This window comes from Gorilla gorilla, chromosome 12 (assembly GCF_029281585.2).
Source record: "Gorilla gorilla gorilla isolate KB3781 chromosome 12, NHGRI_mGorGor1-v2.1_pri, whole genome shotgun sequence".
In the NCBI taxonomy this organism is placed as follows: domain Eukaryota; kingdom Metazoa; phylum Chordata; class Mammalia; order Primates; family Hominidae; genus Gorilla; species Gorilla gorilla.
In genome coordinates, this window is record NC_073236.2 from 78,677,791 (window position 1) to 78,696,465 (window position 18,675).

At 41.2% G+C, this 18,675-nt stretch overlaps 1 protein-coding gene across 9 annotated transcripts in view; it reads right to left on the reverse strand.

Moving 5' to 3' along the window:
- Positions 1 to 18,675, reverse strand: part of SANBR (SANT and BTB domain regulator of CSR) — a 72,826-nt gene that overhangs the window by 24,331 nt on the left and 29,820 nt on the right. For 7 of the 9 annotated variants that reach the window (XR_008676892.2, XM_031008271.3, XM_063695858.1 and 4 more), the window contains 5 exons: positions 16,505 to 16,657; positions 10,372 to 10,517; positions 7,726 to 7,825; positions 6,030 to 6,062; positions 5,083 to 5,182 (listed from right to left, as the gene is read on the reverse strand). Coding sequence is in view for 7 of the 9 variants with exons in the window: in XM_031008271.3 (XP_030864131.1) it covers positions 5,083 to 5,182; positions 6,030 to 6,062; positions 7,726 to 7,825; positions 10,372 to 10,517; positions 16,505 to 16,657 (532 nt within the window). In the remaining 2 variants the exon portion in view is untranslated. Of the gene's footprint in view, positions 1 to 520; positions 606 to 5,082; positions 5,183 to 6,029; positions 6,063 to 7,725; positions 7,826 to 10,371; positions 10,518 to 16,504; positions 16,658 to 18,675 lie in introns of all 9 variants that reach the window. The other 2 variants (XR_010129970.1, XM_055377965.2) reach the window with 2 other exon arrangements.

Consider the following 18,675-nt stretch of genomic DNA (forward strand, 5'->3'; position numbering starts at 1 on the left):
TGCATGATTGCTCTCTACTAAGTGGGTCGGCAATGGTAATTACATTCTAGTGGCATTTACTTGAGACTTTTGTCGTTTAATGTGTGCTGAATAAATGCTGGGAAGGCCAGCAAGTCTGGGTCGCGGCTGCAACTCTTTACAGCACTCTCCTGGGAGTCTGTAAGCGGCCCAGACTCTCAGCCGGACAGACAAGCATAATATCTGTGTCAGTGTAAGTTATTCATCTGTCGTTGGGTCAGGATCTGCGGATCAGACTCCTGCAGTGATGTATAAAAAGAGTAACAAATGACCAAGTGGAGTTTACACCAGAATACTGGTATAACATGTGAAAAATCAATCAATGTACCTAATTGATACAATAAAGGAGAACATCTATATGATCTTCTCAATAGACAGAGAAAAAGCATATGATAAAATGCAACACCTATTCGCTATAAAAACTCAGCAAAATAGAAACAGAAAGGAACTTTCTCAACTGAGAAAGGACATTTATGGGAAGCTGACAACTGACATTACATACTTAACGGTTAAAGACTGGATGTTTTCCCCATCAGACAAGGTAAGGATGTCTGTCTGTTTTCACCACTTCTATTCAATATCAGGTCCTAACCAGCACAAAAGGCAAGACATATAAATAAAAGGTATACAGATTGGAATGAAATCTAATAAATGAAAAGCAAATAACTGAATTTAGCAAGGTCATAGGACACAAGTCAATATACAAACATCAATTGTATTTTGACCATCATTAGTATTACCAGCAATGAGCAACTGGAAAAACAACTCCATTTATAATAGCATAAAAATACAGAGGAATAAATTTAACAAAAGATGTTCAACACCTGTACACTGAAACTACAAAACATTGTTGAGAGACATTAAAGAAGTCCTATATAAATGGAGAGATATTCCATGTTCATGGATGGGAAGAACTACCATTGGAAAAAAAAGGAATTCACCCCAAATTGGTATATGGGTTCAACACAATCCCAACAAAAGTCCCAAAAAGATATTTGTAGAAATATCCACACAGACTCTAAAATTTGTAGAAAATGCAAAGTACCTTGAAAGGCCAAAATAATTTAAAATTAAAGAATAATTTTGGAGGACTCACACCTCCAGGTTTCAAGACTCACTAAAATCTACAAAAACTAACAGTGTGGTATTGATATGCTGATGTAAAGAAAGACATAAGAATCAATGGAAGAAAACAGAGTTTGGAAATGGGGCCACATGTAAATGGTCAACCGATTTTTAACATGCCAAGGTAATCCAATATGTTAGAAAAGAATAGTCTCTTCAATAAACGGTGCTGGAACAACTGGCTATGCCTATGGAAAAAAAGGAAGCTTGACCCTTAACTCATACAATAAACAAAAATTAACCTGAATGGGATCATAATCTTAAATAAAAAGCTAAAATCATACAACTTCTAGAAGAAAACACAGCAGTAAATCTTTGTGACTTTGAGGTAGGCAAATACTTCTTAGCTATTAAATAATGGAACATAAAAAGGAAAAACTAAAAATTAGAATTCACAAAATTTAAAACTTTAGCTCTTCAAAATACATCATTAAGAAAATTAGGCCTGGTGCGGTGGCTCATGCCTGTAATCCCAGCAGTTGGGAGGCCGAGGCAGGCGGATCACCTGAGGTCAGGAGTTCGAGACCAGCTCGGCCAACATGGCAAAACCCCATCTCTACTAAAAATACAAAAAGTAGCCCAGTGTGGTGGTGCACACCTGTAATCCCAGCTACTCGGGAGGCTGAGGCAGAAGAATCGCTGGAACCCAGGAGGCAGAGGTTGCAGTGAGAGATCGCACCTCTACACTCCAGCCTGGATGACAGAACAAGACTCTATCTCAAAAAAAAAAAAGAAAAAAAAAAAAAGAAAATTAAAAGGCAAGGCATGGACTAGGGGAAATATTGAGAAACATATGACTGACAAAAAAGACTTAGATCTAAAGTATATACAAAGAAATCTTACAATTCAATAATAAGGCAAATGATCCAATAAAAATGGGCCAAAGATTTAAACAAACACTTCATAAAAAAGATATATAAATGGTCAGTAAAAACATGAAAAGTTGCTTAACACTATCTACCCACTAGAATGGCTAAAATTAAAAAGACCAATAATACCAAGTATTGATGTGCATGTGCAGCAACTGGAACTCTCCTACACTACTGGTGGGAATGCACAGTGGTGGGAATGCTCCACTGCTTGTAGAGATGCAAAACGGCCACTTTGCAAAACAATTTGGCAGTTTCTTATAAAGTGAAACATACACTTACCATATGATCTAGTAATTTTACTCCTAAGTATCTACTCAAGAAAAATGAAAACACATGTCCACACAGACTTGTATGCAAATGTTCACAGCAGCATTATTCACAACAGCCAACAAGAGGAAAGCACCCATATGACCATGAAATTGGGAATGGATAAACAAAGTATGGTATAACCATACAATGGACTACTACTCTGCAATAAAAAGGAATAAACTACTGACACATGCAATAATATGGATGAATCTCAAAAACCTCATACTAAGTCAAAGAAGCCAGGAACAAAAAACTACTCATGATTCCATTCATATGAAACCCTAAGAAAGGTAAATTGTTTTGACAAAACAGATTCATGGTTGCCTGAGAGCAGAACTGGAGAAAGGGAACTGAGTACAAAGGGGTACGAAGGAACTTTTTGAAATGATGTTCTAGATTTTGATTTTGGTGGTGGTTACACACCTGTGTGCCAAAACTCATCTACATGTACACTTAAAATGGGTGAATTTTGTAACATATAACTTATACCTCAATCAAACTGTTGAAAAGAAACATTGTAGAATTTTCTCCTTTACTAATTAAAATGGACACAAAATTGCTAAAGAACCAGCTTTTTCATTGGAGGATTTGAGATGTTAAGAAAAATTATGTAAAACTTGGAGAGAAGAAAAAGGGAAGGCAGCATGTTTTTTCTTTTCTTTTTTTTGAGACAGAGTCTCGCTCTGTCGCCCAGGCTGGAGTGCAGTGGCACAATCTCGGCTCACGCAAGCTCCGCCTCCCAGGTTCACACCATTTTCCTGCCTCAGCCTCCCGAGTAGCTGGGACTACAGGTGCCTGCCACCACGCCCAGCTAATTTTTTGTATTTTTAGTAGAGAAGGGGTTTCACTGTGTTAGCCAGGATGGTCTCGATCTTCTGACCTCGGGATCCGCCCGCCTCGGCCTCCCAAAGTGCTGGGATTACAGGTGTGAGCCACTGCGCCTGGCCGCAGCATGTTTTTTCAATGTCACTGGAGGGTTGTTTAACATGCCTACTCAAGAATCATTTAATTCTCTAAGAGAATGTCCCATGTCTGACTACCATTTACTGATGGCATCTGAAAGTTACATGTTAACTTTCAGGTTTTTGTGTCTAATAAAAATGCAAATTATTTCTAAAAAGATAACCTAAGAGTTACGGGTTCACTAAGTTGTATGACACTGATCAATTTTGTATCTAACTTACAATCTTCTTTTAACTTTTTTTTTTTTAGATGGAGTTTCACTCTGATTGCCCAGGCTGGAGTGCAATGGGATGGTCTCGGCTCACTGCAACCTCCCCTTCCTGGGTTCAAGTGATTCTCCCGCCTCAGCCTCCTGAGTAGCTGTGATTACACGCACCTGCCACCATGCCCAGCTAAGTTTTGTATTTTTTTTTTGAGACAGAGTCTCGCTGTGTCGCCCAGGCTGGAGTGCAATGGCACAATCTTGGCTCACTGCAACCTCCGCCTTGCGGGTTCAAGCAGTTCTCCCACCTCAGCCTCCCAAATAGCTGGGATTACAGGAACCTGTCATTATGCCCGGCTAATTTTTGTATTTTTGTAGAGACCAGTTTTCACCATGTTGGCCAGGCTGCTCTTGAACTCCTGACCTCAGGTGATCCGCCTGCCTCGGCCTCCTAAAGTGCTGAGATTACAGGCATGAGCCATCGTGCCCGGCCTAATTTTTGTATTTTTAGAAGCGACAGGGTTTCACCATGTTGGCCAGGCTGCTCTCGAACTCCTGACCTCAGGTGATCTGCCCGCCGCGGCTTCCCAAAGTGCTGGGATTACAGGTATGAGCCACTGCGCACAGACCAACATTCTTTTTTCAAATGTAGTATAATGGAATACCACTCTGCAATAAAAAGGAATAAACAATATGAATGAATCTCAAAAACCTTATACTAAGAGAAAGAAGCCAGAGACAAAAGATTACTCATGATTCTATTCATATGAAATCCTAAAAGAGGTAAATTACTGTGACAAAACAGATTCATAATTGCCTATAAATACTTGAGTCTTCAAAGTCTCTTTGAACCAATTTTCCTTGCTGTTTCTCAGAACTAATGAGTTCAGAAATTTTGACACAAGTTAATTTTATAGTTGTACAATAGTCATGCTTTTGGCCGGGCACAGTGGCTCACGCCTGTAATCCCAGCACTTTGGGAGGCCAAGGCAGGTGGATCACCTGAGGTCAGGAGTTCAAGACCAGCCTGACCAACATTGTGAAACCCCGTCTCTATTAAAAATACAGAAAAATTAGCTGAGTAGTCCGAGCTACTCAGGAGACTGAGGCAGGAGAATTGCTTGAACCCAGGAAGTAGAGGTTGCAGTGAGCCAAGACTGTGCCACTGTGACAGAGTGAGACTCTGCCTCAAAAAAAAAAAAAAAAAACCACAAAAAACATGCTTTCCACTAAAAAAAAATCATACATTTATGATGATTTTACATAGTAATTTATGTAATTTGAGTATCACTCCAAAGCATCTCAGGTACACGTCTCAGATCACATTTCATCTGAAATGAGTCACACATTTAGTTGCACCTGAAGTGAAAACCTGGAGAGTTCTTTCTCAGTGTACTGCCCTTTCTTTATAGCTTTGAGTATTTTGTGTTCATGCCCGGGCTAGGAAATCTTGATGGTGTCTCCTTTCAATTTTTTTTGTATGTTGCAACCTACTCTCTATATAAAACCAATTCCCCATCCCTTGCATTAAAGGCTTCAGAATGTAACCCCTTCATAAACAGGGAGATTTGATTTTAACTTATAAACCAATACTTTGTTTCTTGGATACTTCTTCTTCATCTCCAACTTCATCTTCAGTGACCTCAGATCCAGTGGTATATTCTTCTTCTTCTGAAAACAGTGACTGTTGTTTCTAAGTTAAAAAAAAATCTATTATAAATGTAATATTATGATTTTTTATTGAATTCTTTCAAACATATTTACCTAAATTTCTTTTGAATGAATCAGTCAATCAAGAGCTGATAAAATAACCTCTGGCTAGCACAATATCCAGGAAATAGACATAAGAATTTTTATATTCGGAGCAGGCTTACATTACTTCATATATTTTTTAATTCCTTCACAGAACCTAGAACAGTAGTAGGCACATAAGTACTCAGTATTTGTTGAATTGTACCTCTATCACTCAAGTAAATGTATATTCCTTGATATTAAGATTAAATTACAACATAGTAACCACCAATATTAAAGTAGTCTTATAAACAAGCACATATGCACATTCTCTGGGTGAATGTGGTCCTGGATTATTTAACCATATCTGCATTACTTTCCTGCATCTCTGTGCCCTACTGTCTGTTATCACTAATCCAAATTCCTATTCCATTCTTGTGAATATTGATGGCAGACAGCATAGTACTGGCAAACAGGTAAAAAAAAAAAAGTCAACCCATCACTCAAACAATCAAATAACTGGAACTTAACAAGTTTGTTGCTTTGTTCAATGTCCTAAATATGACGTAAGAGTGACTTTAAAAAATCGTTTAACTAGATCTATGGATTATGCAGCCAGATATGGAATATGAGTCTGTCTTAAATAATTTAATGGCATTTTTACTTAAGTGCAAAATAGGAGAATCTGAAAAGGAAGATGTACATTTAACTAAAATTTGTAAAATAAGATACTGATAAGATTCTATTAAACTAAACTTTAATTTAGGAAGAAAGAGATCCATGAATGCTAACTGTAATTGCTCACTTACCAGTTGTAGAGTCCAGTTTTTCAATGACAAGAACTATAAGACAGGAATAAGAGATTAATAAATCTGCATTTACCTAGATTGCAGCTCCTTATTTTGATATAGATATTGTAGAAGAGTTGAAAAAAGTTACAAATATAGTTCCCTTCCAGGCTGAAACATAATTTAAAACTCAGGCTGAAAGTGATATATTACAGTCTTTTATATCCTCTGCTAGAGGAGGATGTGGATGTTTTCTAAAAGAAAGACACTTTCCCAGTATTATTTCCAAAGGACAAGTAAATCACGTACAAGAAAATTACTAAAATAATTTTAGTTATTTTTAGAACTATTTCAATCACTTTTTAGTGTTTATATTTTAATATAAATTAAGGAAGCAGACTACATATGGACATTCAATAAATCTAGTTTGTTGTTTGACATATAATTAATAAATAAATGTTAATGTGTGAATTTTTTTTTTTTTTTTTTTTTTTGAGACAGAGTCTTACTCTGTCACCCAGGCTGGAGTGCAGTGACACGATCTCCACTCACTGCAACCTCCGCCTTCTGGGTTTAAGCGATTCTCCTGCTTTAGCCTCCCGAGTAGCTGGGATTACAGGCACGTGCCACTGCGCCCAGCTAAATTTTGTATTTTTAGTAAAGACAGGGTTTCGCCATCTTGACCAGGCTGGTCTTGGACTCCTGATCTCAGCCTCCCAAAGTGAGGGGATTACAAGCATGAACCACCATGCCCGGCATGACTGAATATTTGTATAGCTGTCTGAAGTTTATAAAGCACTTCACAGGGAATATTTCACTTTCTCAAGTAAAAGCTATCTTAACCAACACAAAGACAGAACATTCATAGGCAAATATATTCCCTGGTCCTTAGTAACAAAGGCAAAGGAATAAAAAGGAGTCAAAGGAATCAAGTTTTCTGGTCACTTTAAAAATATTTCAGTTTTGAAACTTTTGTGTGTTTGTTTTTTGAGACAGGGTCTCACTCTGTCACCCAGACTCCAGGCTGGAACTTTTGAAGAATCTAAATATATTCCTAATTACAATAAAAGGATAATTTTATGCCAAAAAAAAGTTTACAGAAGCAGAAGGAAACAAAATATCCATTCATGCTATCTTCATTCCTCAAATCATTTGTCCATAATAAAAACCTTAAAGACCATGTTATGTTTTGGGTTTTTCTTTTTTTTTTTTGAGACAGAGTCTCCCTCTGTCACCCAGGGTGGAGTGCAGTAGCGTGATCTCGGCTCACTGCAACCTCTGCCTCCTGGGCTTAAGCAATCTTCCCACCTCAGCCTCCCAGCAAAACTTGGACTACAGGCACAAGGCACCACGCTTGGCTAAGTTTTAAACCTTTTTTGTAGAGATGAGGTCTCACTATATTGCCCAGGCTGGTCTCAAACTCCTGGGCTCAAGCCATCTTCCTGCCTCAACCTCCCAAAGTGCTGGGATTACAGGTGTGAGTCACCATGGCTGGCTCCATGTTGTTTTTTTCCCCAAATTTAAATGTATTCATTATTAATTCTTTGAGGGCAAGAAATGTGTCCTATTACCCTTAGAGTCCTATTACTAGGCATAATACCTTCTTATGATTAGGTAGTCAGTTCAGTTTCAACTTAAACTGATCAGGTTCCTGTCAAAGATTAAATGTCATTAATTATTTATGTAAATAAAGAATAAGTGAAAAAAAACTACTCACAGCATTGAGCTCCCCAGTTTTGGGACCCCATGGTGTATTTGGCTCCAGTAAAACATCACATTCTATACCCTTTTCATCACAGAGGCCAACCCCAACATCACTTGAAAGAAAAAGACATTTTTATGGAGAAGAGTTTACTTTCTTAAACATTTAAATGTCAATATCTTTTTATTACAAATGTTTCAAAAATCGCTTTTCAGAAATACAGTTCCTGAGTATAAGGATATCGCGTCAACAATGACATTTCCTTTTTTTTTTTTTTTTTTTTGAGATGGAGTCTCGCTCTGTCACCCAGGCTGGAGGGCAATGGCATGATCTTGGCTCACTGCAACCTCTGCCTCCTGGGTACAAGCGATTCTCCTGCCTCAGCCTCCCGAGTAGCTGGGATTACAGGCACCCACCATCATGCCTGGCTAATTTTTGTATTTTTGTAGAAATGGGGTTTCACCGTGTTGGCCAGGCTGGTCCTGAATTCTTGACCTCAGGTGATCCACCCGCCTTGGCTCCCAAAATGCTGGGATTATAGGTGTGAGCCACCGCGCCCAGCCAATGATGACATTTCTTAATTCGTCCAGTGATTCCTCTAGCAAAAGACACCCCATTCAGCAAGCACCATTGTACTTGACGCATCATACCTATGAGGTGGTGGAATGGGCTGCTATAATTGGTACTGCTTTAAGAACAGCCTTGGCTGGGCACAGTGGGTCACGCCTCTAATCCCAGCACTTTGCGAGGCCGAGGCGGGCGGATCACGAGGTCAGGAGATTGAGACCATATTGGCCAACATGGCGAAACCCTGTCTCTACTAAAATACAAAAAATTAGCCAGGCATGGTGGCACATGCCTGTAATCCTAGCTACTTGAAAGGCTGAGGCAGGGCAACTGCTTGAACCCGGGAGGCAGAGGTTGCAGTGAGCTGAGATCGCACCACTGCACTCCAGCCTGGTGACAGAGCGAGACTCCATCTCAAAAAAAAAAAAAAAGGGGGTGGGGGCAGCCAGGCGCAGTGGCTCACGCCTGTAATCCCAGCACTTCGGGAGGCAGAGGCGGGTGGCTCACGAGGTCACGAGTTTGAGAACGACCTAGCCAACGTGGTGAAACCCTGTCTCTACTAAAAATACAAAAATTAGCTGGGTGTGGTGGCGGGTGGCTGTAATTCCAGCTACTTGGGAGGCTGAGGCAGGAGAATGGCGTGAACCCTGGAGGCAGAGTTTGCAGTGAGCCAAGATCGTGCCACCGCACTCCAGCCTGGGCAACAAGAGCGAAACTCCAACTGAAATGCTTTTTTTTTTTTTGAGACGGAGTCTCCCTCTGTCGCCCAGGCTGGAATGCAGTGGCACAATCTCAGCTCACTGTAGCCTCTGCCTCCCAGGTTCAAGCACTTCTCCTGCCTCAGCCTCTCAAATAGCTAGGATTACAAGCACCTGCCACCATGCCTGGTTAGTACAGATGGGGTTTCACCATGTTGGCCAGGCTGGTCTCAAACTCCTGACCTCAAGTGATTGGACTGCCTCGGCCTCTCAAAGTGCTGGGATTAAAGGTGTGAGCCACCACGCCTGGCTAAGAACAGCCTCTTTTAAAGTGTCCTCCAGCCTCTAACCTTACAACCTGCTGCCACTGCAAAATGATGAAAGTGACTTCAGAAATTACCGAATTCGAGGAGCTCAAACTCATGGAGAGATGAACTCAACCATCAACATTTTTTTCTAGTTGGATCAATCATGCATTGATTGATACAATCAATTGGTTGATCAATGATCATGGGGTTTCACCATGTTGGCCAGACTGGTCTCAAACTCCTGACCTCAAGTGATCCGCCTGCCTCGGCCTCCCAAAGTGCTGGGATTAAAGGCATCAGCCATGTGCCTGGCTAAGAACAGCCTCTTCTAAAGAGTCCTCCAGCCTCTAACCTTACAACCTGCTGCCATTGCAAAATGATGAACGCGACTTCAGAAATTACTGAATTTGAGAAGTTCATACTCATGGAGAGACGAACTCAACCATCAATATTTTTTTCTAGTTGTATCAATCATGCATTGATTGATACAATCAACTGGTTGATCAATTGGTTGAGAGGGCCTCAAGCAACTTGGGAACCCTCATTCGTCACCACCACACATTGGATTTAAGGTCTTAACCTTTTTAATCACCAAGGGCTCTTTTCTTTTTTTTTTTTGCTCTGTCACCCAGGCTGGAGTGCAGTGGCACGATCTCGGCTCACTGCCAGCTCCACCTCCTGGGTTCACGCCATTCTCCTGCCTCAGCCTCCCAAGTAGCTGGGACTACAGGCGCCCACCACCACGCCTGGCTAATTTTTTGTATTTTTAGTAGAGATGGGGTTTCACTGTGTTAGCCAGGATGCTCTCGATCTCCTGACCTCGTGACCTGCCCGCCTTGGCCTCCCAAAGTGCTGGGATTACAGGTGTGAGCCACTGCACCCAGCCACCTCCAGTATTTTTAAGTGTTCTGTCTATCATATAAATATCTGTCTGCTCTTACTGTAAGCTAACATATACTTTCAGTTAAGTTTTCTGAAATAATGAAAACTACTTGAGGACTGACGTTGCTGATTTGGGGATAAGGGATTCTGAAATGGGAACCACTGAATAAAGCTATAATACAGTGTTGGGTTTTTCCACCCCTCACCTAACTGTATCTTTTGAAAAAGGCACAACAATGACATCTCTGTACTTGTGCAAATCGTCCAACATTCTAGCAGTGGGACAGGACGGCAAATCTCCGCCTTCACCTTGATCACGAAGTGTAACCATGTGGTCCCTCACTTTACAGCCCTGTCACATAAGAGACAATAAATTAGAGGTTAGTTTGTTATAGAACACTCCTTTAAAGATCACTGTTTTTCTTTTCTTTGCCAAGTCATATTGTCATATACATATTTTACAACTTTTTCTCAAGAAAAACATTCCTCATACAGAAAAGAGATTCAATCATAACTGTATGGCTTAACAAATACCCAAGAATACCCATATAATCACAATCCACATTAAGAATTAGAACATTACGAGCACTCCAGGAGTGCCCACAGGCCCAATTCTGATCATAACGGTTTCCCTCCTCCCAACAGGTAACCTCTACCCTGGCTTGTGGTAATTACTTCCTTGCTTTTCTTTATCCCTCTGCCACTTAAGGATGCATTCTTAAACACTATAGTTTAGTCTCACTTGTTTTGTTTGACATTATGTTTCTACTGGGTGAGGTGGCTCAAGCCTATAATCCCAGCACTTTGGGAGGCCGAGGTGTGTGGATTGCTTGAGCCCAGGAGTTTGAGATCAGCCTGGGCGACATGGCAAAACCCTGTCTCTAAAAAAGTAGAAAAAAATTAGCTGGGTGTGCTGGTGCATGCCTCCAGTCCCAGCTACCTCAGGAAGCTGAGGTGGGAGGATCACTTCAGCTCAGGGAGGTCGAGATTGCCTTTAGCCATGATCAGGCCACTGCACTCCAGCTTGGGCGATAGAGTGAAACCCTGTCTCAAAAAAAAAAAAAAAAAAAAGAAAAATTATGTTTTTATGATTCAACGATGTTATTTCATGTAATAATAACATTTTATTTAATGTATAGTGTTTCACTGCATGAATATACACCATTTATTTGCTCTTCTACCACTGATGGCTTGTTTCTAGTTTGGGGCTACTAAAAATAATATTGCTATGAACATTCTTTTATCTGTTTCTCAGTACACAAGTGCTCATGTGTACCAAATTATATTACCATCAGCAGTATATGAGGATTCCTGTTACTCCACATGCTTGCTAACACTTGGTCAGACATTTAAATTTTAGTCATTCTGGCTTGGCGTGGTGGCTCATGCCTGTAATCACAGCACTTTGGGAGGCCGAGGCAAGCAGATCACTTGAGGCTAAGAGTTCGAGACCAGCCTGGCCAACATGGTGAAACCCTGTCTCTGATAAAAATACAAAAATTTAGCCAGGCATGGTGGCACGCACCTGTAATCCAGCTACTCAGGAGGCTGAGGCATGAGAATTGCTTAAGCCCAGGAGGCGGAGGTTGCAGTGAGCCAACATGGTGCCACTACACTCCAGTCTGGGCAACAGAGCAAGAGCAAGACTCCACCTCAAAAAAAAAAAAAATTTAGTCATTGTGGTAAATGTGTATTGGTATTCATTCTCGCTTTAATTTGTGCTGGGATTTCTCCAGTTACAAATGAGGCTGTCCTTTTCATGTTTACAGGATAACTGTTTTTTTGTCTGAAGTGCTGGTTATCTTTCTCCAATTTTTTTTTTTTTTTTTTTTTTTTGAGACACAGTCTTGCTCTGTTGCTAGGCCGGAGTGCAGTGGTACGATAGCGGGTCACTGCAATCTCCGCCTTCCAGGTTCAAGCAATTCTCCTGCCTCAGCCTCCCAAGTAGCTGGGACTACAGGTGCACACCACCATGCCCAGCTAATTTTTGTATTTTTAGTAGAGCCGGGGTTTCACCATGTTGGTCAGTCAGGGTGGTCTCGATCTCTTGACCTCATGATCTGACTGCCTTGGCCTCCCAAAGTGCTGGGATTACAGGTGTGAGCCACCATGCCCAGTCGGGATATGAGCAACATATATATCGACAAAAGATTCATTATATATCTATTTTGGTTTTTTTGAGATGGAGTCTTGCTCTGTCACCCAGGCTGGAGTGCAATGGTCCAATCCTGGCTCACTGCAACCTCCGCCTCCTGGATTCAAGCGATTCTCCTGCCTTGGCCTCCCGAGTAGCTGGGATTACAGGCGCCCACCACCATGCCCAGCTAACTTTTGTATTTTTAGTAGAGACAGTGTTTTCACCATGTTGGCCAGGCTGGTCTTGAACTCCTGACCTCAGGTGATCCGCCCATCTCAGTCTCCCAAAGTGCTGGGATTACAGGCGTGAGCCACTGTGCCTGGCCTATTAATATATACAATTTTTTTTTCTTCAGACGGAGTCTCGCTCTGTTGCCCAGGCTGCAGTGCAGTGATCTCGCCTCACTGTAAGCTCCACCTCCCAGGTTCACACCATTCTCCTGCCTCAGCCTCCCGAGTAGCTGGAACTATAGGCGCCCGCCACCAAGCCCGGCTAATTTTTTGTATTTTTAGTAGAGAAGGCTTTTCACCGTGTTAGCCAGGATGGTCTCGATCTCCTGACCTCGTGATCCGCCCGCCTCAACCTCCCAAAGTGCTGGGATTACAGGTGTGAGCCGCAGCGCCCAGCCAATATATTCTTTTAAAGATGCCTACAAAGAAATATATTTTGCTCGAAACAATGTAGAAATGTGATAGCTAAAATGGAAACAAACGAACCACAAATGTAAATTTGTGGTTACAAATTAATGTAGAAATTAATGTGGTTAGAACTGTAAAGACTAAAAAATTATGTTACTGAAACAAACATAATAGCAATGATGAATTAACGAAATATCTTGGGTCTAGCAAAGCTAATCTAATTTTGCTTAACGTCTCATGCCCAATTTAAGTATCTTTGTATGTAAAATATATAACTAAAACTTTAAGTATGAATGTTATGTAAGTAATCTATTACCTCACCAATAAAACTTCTAAGTAATCAAAGTTGGTGACTGACTGCAAATATAAGAAAACTAATGCAGTTAAAATTCCATGACCCATCATTCAGTAACATTCCCGCCAATATCCCAAATTCCTTGCCCCTAAATTTCATCATCCCCATCTGGCAAAATCCTAACTCTAGATAAACTCAACTACCCATCTTCTCCCTGCCTGTACTCACGCAGACAAGGGTTACTGGAGAGAGTGATATAAACAGGCATGTTGAATTACATTGTGAATTTATGACTGCCAATCTCCAGTGAGCTCTCAAACTTCCCGGGAGTATATATTTTCTCTGGAAAATTCACTCTCCTGTTTTTCAAAATACTATTTCAAACCTTCCATACTCCCCTCAAACCTTGGAACCTTCCGTCTTCCCCCTTATTCTTAGTGGATGGCTTAATCTACTTTTTAGAGAACAGAAAAAGCATTGGATTGGAATTAAGTTATCATCTAAATGACAAAAACAGAATTTTACTAATATCTACAACCATTCTACTCGTCTCTCCTGTTATAATAGAGGAGCTGTCCTCCCTCTTGTCGAAATTAATACCACTAAATGTGCTTAAGATCCCACCCTACCGTGCCTTCTCACCTTATACCATCAACCTCTCCTTCTCAACTGGATCCTTCCCACTGACTTTTAAAACGTTCTCTGGTATCAAAACAGAAACAAGGCCAGGCACGGTGGCTCACGCCTGTATTCCAGCACTTTGGGAGGCCCAGATGGGCAGGTCATTTGAGGTCAGGAGTTCGAGACCAGCCTGGCCAATATGGTGAGACTCCATCTCTACTAAGAATACAAAAATTAGCCAGGCATGGTGGCACGTGCCTGTAATCTCAGCTACTTGGGAAGCTGACGCAGGAGAATCACTTGAGCCCGGGAGGCAGAGGTTGCAGTGAGCTGAGATCATGCCATTGCATTCCAGCCTGGGCAACAGCGAGACTCCTTCTCAAACAAACAAACAAACGAAAAACCCCCAAAATACTAAACAAATATTCATAACCTAAATTACTAATCTATCTCCTCCCTTTCTCAAATTTCCCAAAAGAGATGTCATTTATACTGTTCCCATATGTTAATCTCTCACTCACTTCTCAACCCATACAAACCTGGCTTCTGGATCTAGCACTCCACCAAAATAGCTCTTCACACCTATGAATTCCCTGTCACTAAGGCCAAAGGACACAGTTCTTTCATTATTTTATTTGACCTTTTAGCAGTATTAGGCACCACAGTCCACTCTTTCTTTAATATTACTCCCTCAACTTTCATGGCAACATTCTCAATTTTCCTCCCCTTATTCTGGCTGCCCCTGACCATTCTCCTTTGCAGGCTCATGCTGCTTCACCCAGCCATAGCTGTAGCTTCCCTCTGCTCTTCATACACTCACCTATACCTGCTGGCTTTAACTATCATCTATTGCAAGAAAACTTATGAGTTATTATCTCCAGCCTAGCCACTTCTCTGAGCTCCCAAACTCATATATCTAACGGCCTCTGCCTGGTTATCTCAGAAAGCATCTCAAACTCAAAATGTCCAAAACAGAACTCAAGAGTCTCCCTCGAAATCTGATTTCCGTCTGCTGCTTCCTCTTCAGTGAATGGCACCACCAGCTATCCAGTAGCACCAACAAGAAACTGAGTCATCCTTCCCCCTCTCCCTCTGTAATACAATCTGTCAGGTAATTTCAGTTTTATCTCTTAAATATTAAATTCATCCACTTCTCTTCATCTTCACTGCTCTGGTCCAAGCTAACATCTCTCTCTATGATAACTTCCTTTTGTAGGTGATTCCACTGACTACCCCTCAAGTGTGCATTTTCCACACTGCAACTGATATTTTCCAAATGGAGATAAAAGAAAAACTTGAACATGGCTTATGAGGTCCTGCTCCTGCATGGACTGACACCTACCTACCTCTCCAGCCTTGTCTTGAACTATGCATGTTTTCTACAACAGCCTCAGGCTCTTTCAGTCTCTTTTACTCACTATGTTCCTTCTGACCTTGCTGTTCTGACTAGAATGCTCTTTCCTTTCCTCTTCACCTCACATACTCCTACAAATCCTTCAGATCTCAACCTAATGCCAACTCCTTTGAGGATTTCCTTGACATCTATGGCTAAATCATACCAGCATATTACAGACATTTATGGCCCTGTATATGTCTTCAAACATTTCTTTGGGTGCTTTTTTCCCTTTTGTTATTACTACCTCAGCTGTAAGTTCCATAAAGGCATAAATGATCCAATTTTACAGGCTATCCTCTGCCTTGCACAGTGTATAGCACATCTTTGGTGCTTTATAAATATTTTTTGTATGGATGATGATAAAGAGCTTTAGGTTCCTTTCATTCACACGTGACATTTAATTACATAACATTTTCAAAAGTGTTTGTGATCAGAGAATCTAACCTACAGCAATACTCACACATTGCACCAATATATATGTGCAAGGATATTCACTGCAACACAGTAATACCATCAGTCTAGAAACCACCTACATGTTCATTAATAGGAGAATGGTTAAATTGTGATATATACATAGCTTGGAATATTATACAGCAGTTAAATAAAATGGCACAGAAAGATACCCTAGTTATGTTGTTGAGTAAAAAAGGCAAATTACAGCATATTATTAGTATGATCTTGTTTCCAATATAAAAAACCATATATAAGGCTGGGTGTGGTGGCTCACACCTGTAATCCCGACACTCTGGGAGGCCAAAGCAGGCAGATCGCTTCAGCTCATGAGTTCGAGACCAGCCTGGGCAACATGGCGAAACCCTGTCTCTAAGAAAAATACAAAAAATTACCGGGTGTGATGGCGTGTGCCTGTAGTCCCAGCTACTCAGAAGGCTGAGGTGGGAGGATTGTTTGAGCCTGGGAGGCAGGGGCTGGAGTGAGCCGAGAGGGCACCACTGCACTCCACCCCGGGCAACAGAGCGAGACCCCATCTCAAAAAAAAACCCAAAAAAACAAAAACCAAAAACCTCCAAAAAACAAAAAAAATATATAATTTGTGCCTGAAAGGTACAAAAGAAGGTCTAAAAGGAAACCATTAACAGTGATTATCTCTAAGAAGAGATGGAAAATGGGGGAGTGTTATAAAGAGGAACTGCTTCTTACTATATTTATGTATTGTTTGAAGTCTTTTATACATTAATGTATTACTGTTATACTTTAAAAACTGTAGCTACTAAGGGCAATATTCAAAATTCACCTTTGTAAGCTGAGTAGGATCAAACCGAAGAACCTTTTGGTTACAGCAGGGATAAATTCCAGTGCCAACAGTATTCAATGAACTTGCTGCAGTAGGATAAACCACTGTTTCTGAGTGGTACTGACAATGTGAAAATTCAATACAGAGAAAGGCCTGATAAAGACATAGATAAAATCAACTACTATTTCCACAACAAAATTATACATTTCAAAAATACTTAAGACCAAATATTATATGTTCCATTTTTATATGAAATATGCAGAAAAAGCCAATCTATACAGACACAAGGTAGATTAGTGGTTGCCAGGGGTGGAAGGTTATAATGTGGAATAGCAGCAAATGGGCATGAGGGATCTTTTTGAGGTGATGGAAATGTGCTAAAATTGGATGATGGTGATGACTGTACAACTCTAAATTTACCAAAAAAAAGTGAATTGCAGACTTAAAAAGAGCAAATTCTGAACACAACCTAACTTAATAAAAATAAAAAAATAAAATGAGTAAATTTTATGGCGTGTAATTCTACTTGAATAAAGCTATTAGACAGCAAAAAATGAAATCACCTTAAGCAAAATTCAGATGAATTAAACTGATCTTGATATACATTCAATTTTACAACTGGCCAATCACCTCAAAAGTTTTCCAAAGAAAAATAAAATTTTGCTTCATTTGGTTATTATTCCTTGATGCTTTTTTTTTTTGGAGACGGAATCTCGCTCTGTTGCCCAGGCTGGAGTGAAGTGGTGCCATCTAGCCTCACTGCTACCTCCGCCTCCCAGATTCAAGCGATTCTCCTGCCTCAGCCTCCCGAGTAGCTGGGATTACAGGTGCGCACAACCACACCCGGCTAGTTTTTCTATTTTTAGTAGAGACAGGGTTTTGCCATGTTGGTCAGGCTGGTCTTGAACTTCTGACCTCAGGTGATCCGCCTACTTCGGCCTCCCAAAGTGCTGGGATTACAGGCGTGAGCCACCATGCCTGGCCCCTTGATGCATTTTTAAGGTAAATATTTAGCACCAGTATTAATAAAAATTATGACATAACTTTGAATCATTGGCTTTGAAAACTTTGACAAAAGCTTATCAAGGTTTAATCGTCAAATTAAACATCAGGTTTCAATTGTTTATAAGTTAGTAAAATAGGACCAGGTGCGATGGTACACACCTGTCACTCCAGCTACTAGGGAGGCTGAGGCAGAAGAACTGCTTAAACCTAGGAATTCGAGGCCAGCCTGGGCAATGTAGCAAGATCCCATCTCAGTAAAAAAGAAAAAGAAAAAAAGAACATGGTGCAAGCACTGTCTAAGGAGTTTCAGTGGACACAGCTGCTGCTTGCGATGGGGAAGACCACTGGGCTAGGCAGCTGGGGGCTGGTGGGTAGACAGAGGTTGTGCCACTAGTTCTGACAAAAGGTTGGTTGGGATGGACCCTGAGTCCCAGGAGTTGATTTGGAGAAGGGAAACTGAGGCTCTGAGTGGTAAAATTATTGGATTCAGAGATACTATGGGGCTCTGAAGGTTGGATTCTGTTAGCCTTGTGGGCTAGGGAGAGCATCCTTGAGTAGGTGATATCTTACTCAGATCTAGAAGGGACAAGACTTTTGGGCCTGTGCAAGGGGCACCATTGGTGGGTGATGATAATGTTGGGCTTTGAAGGCAGGAGATCTTGAGAAGGTAAAACCATTTTATCTAGAAAGGAAGGAAGTGGGTGTTGGGTTTTTGTGTCATGGTTGCGGGAGCCATTGGGAGGGCAATTCCATTAGCCAGTGGGAGGTAGAAAGTTTGTAAGAAATACCATGCCAGGGGACTGGAGAAAGACCCCAGATGTCATTGTTTCTGGGTGGAGATCCTGTGTGAGCGGTGGCGGTACCACTAAGCGGGGGCAGTACCACTGGATGATTAAGGGTGGTCCCACAAGGCCTGGGGTGAAGAAAGACCTGAATGGGTAATACCATTAATAGCTGTTGGGGAAAGGACCAGAAAAGGTGAAAAAGTGAAACCTTGGACTGGATGGAGGGGAGATCGCTGGGCTTTTAGGAGGTACCCTGACTGGTACTCTGATCACTTGTTTCTTTTTGCGGGGGACTCTGAGGTGGGATGAAAAGCTATAGTACTGCACCAGGAGTGGGCCCTTGTTGACAGAGTTCCTCACTGGGGGAGACTTTAAGAAGGG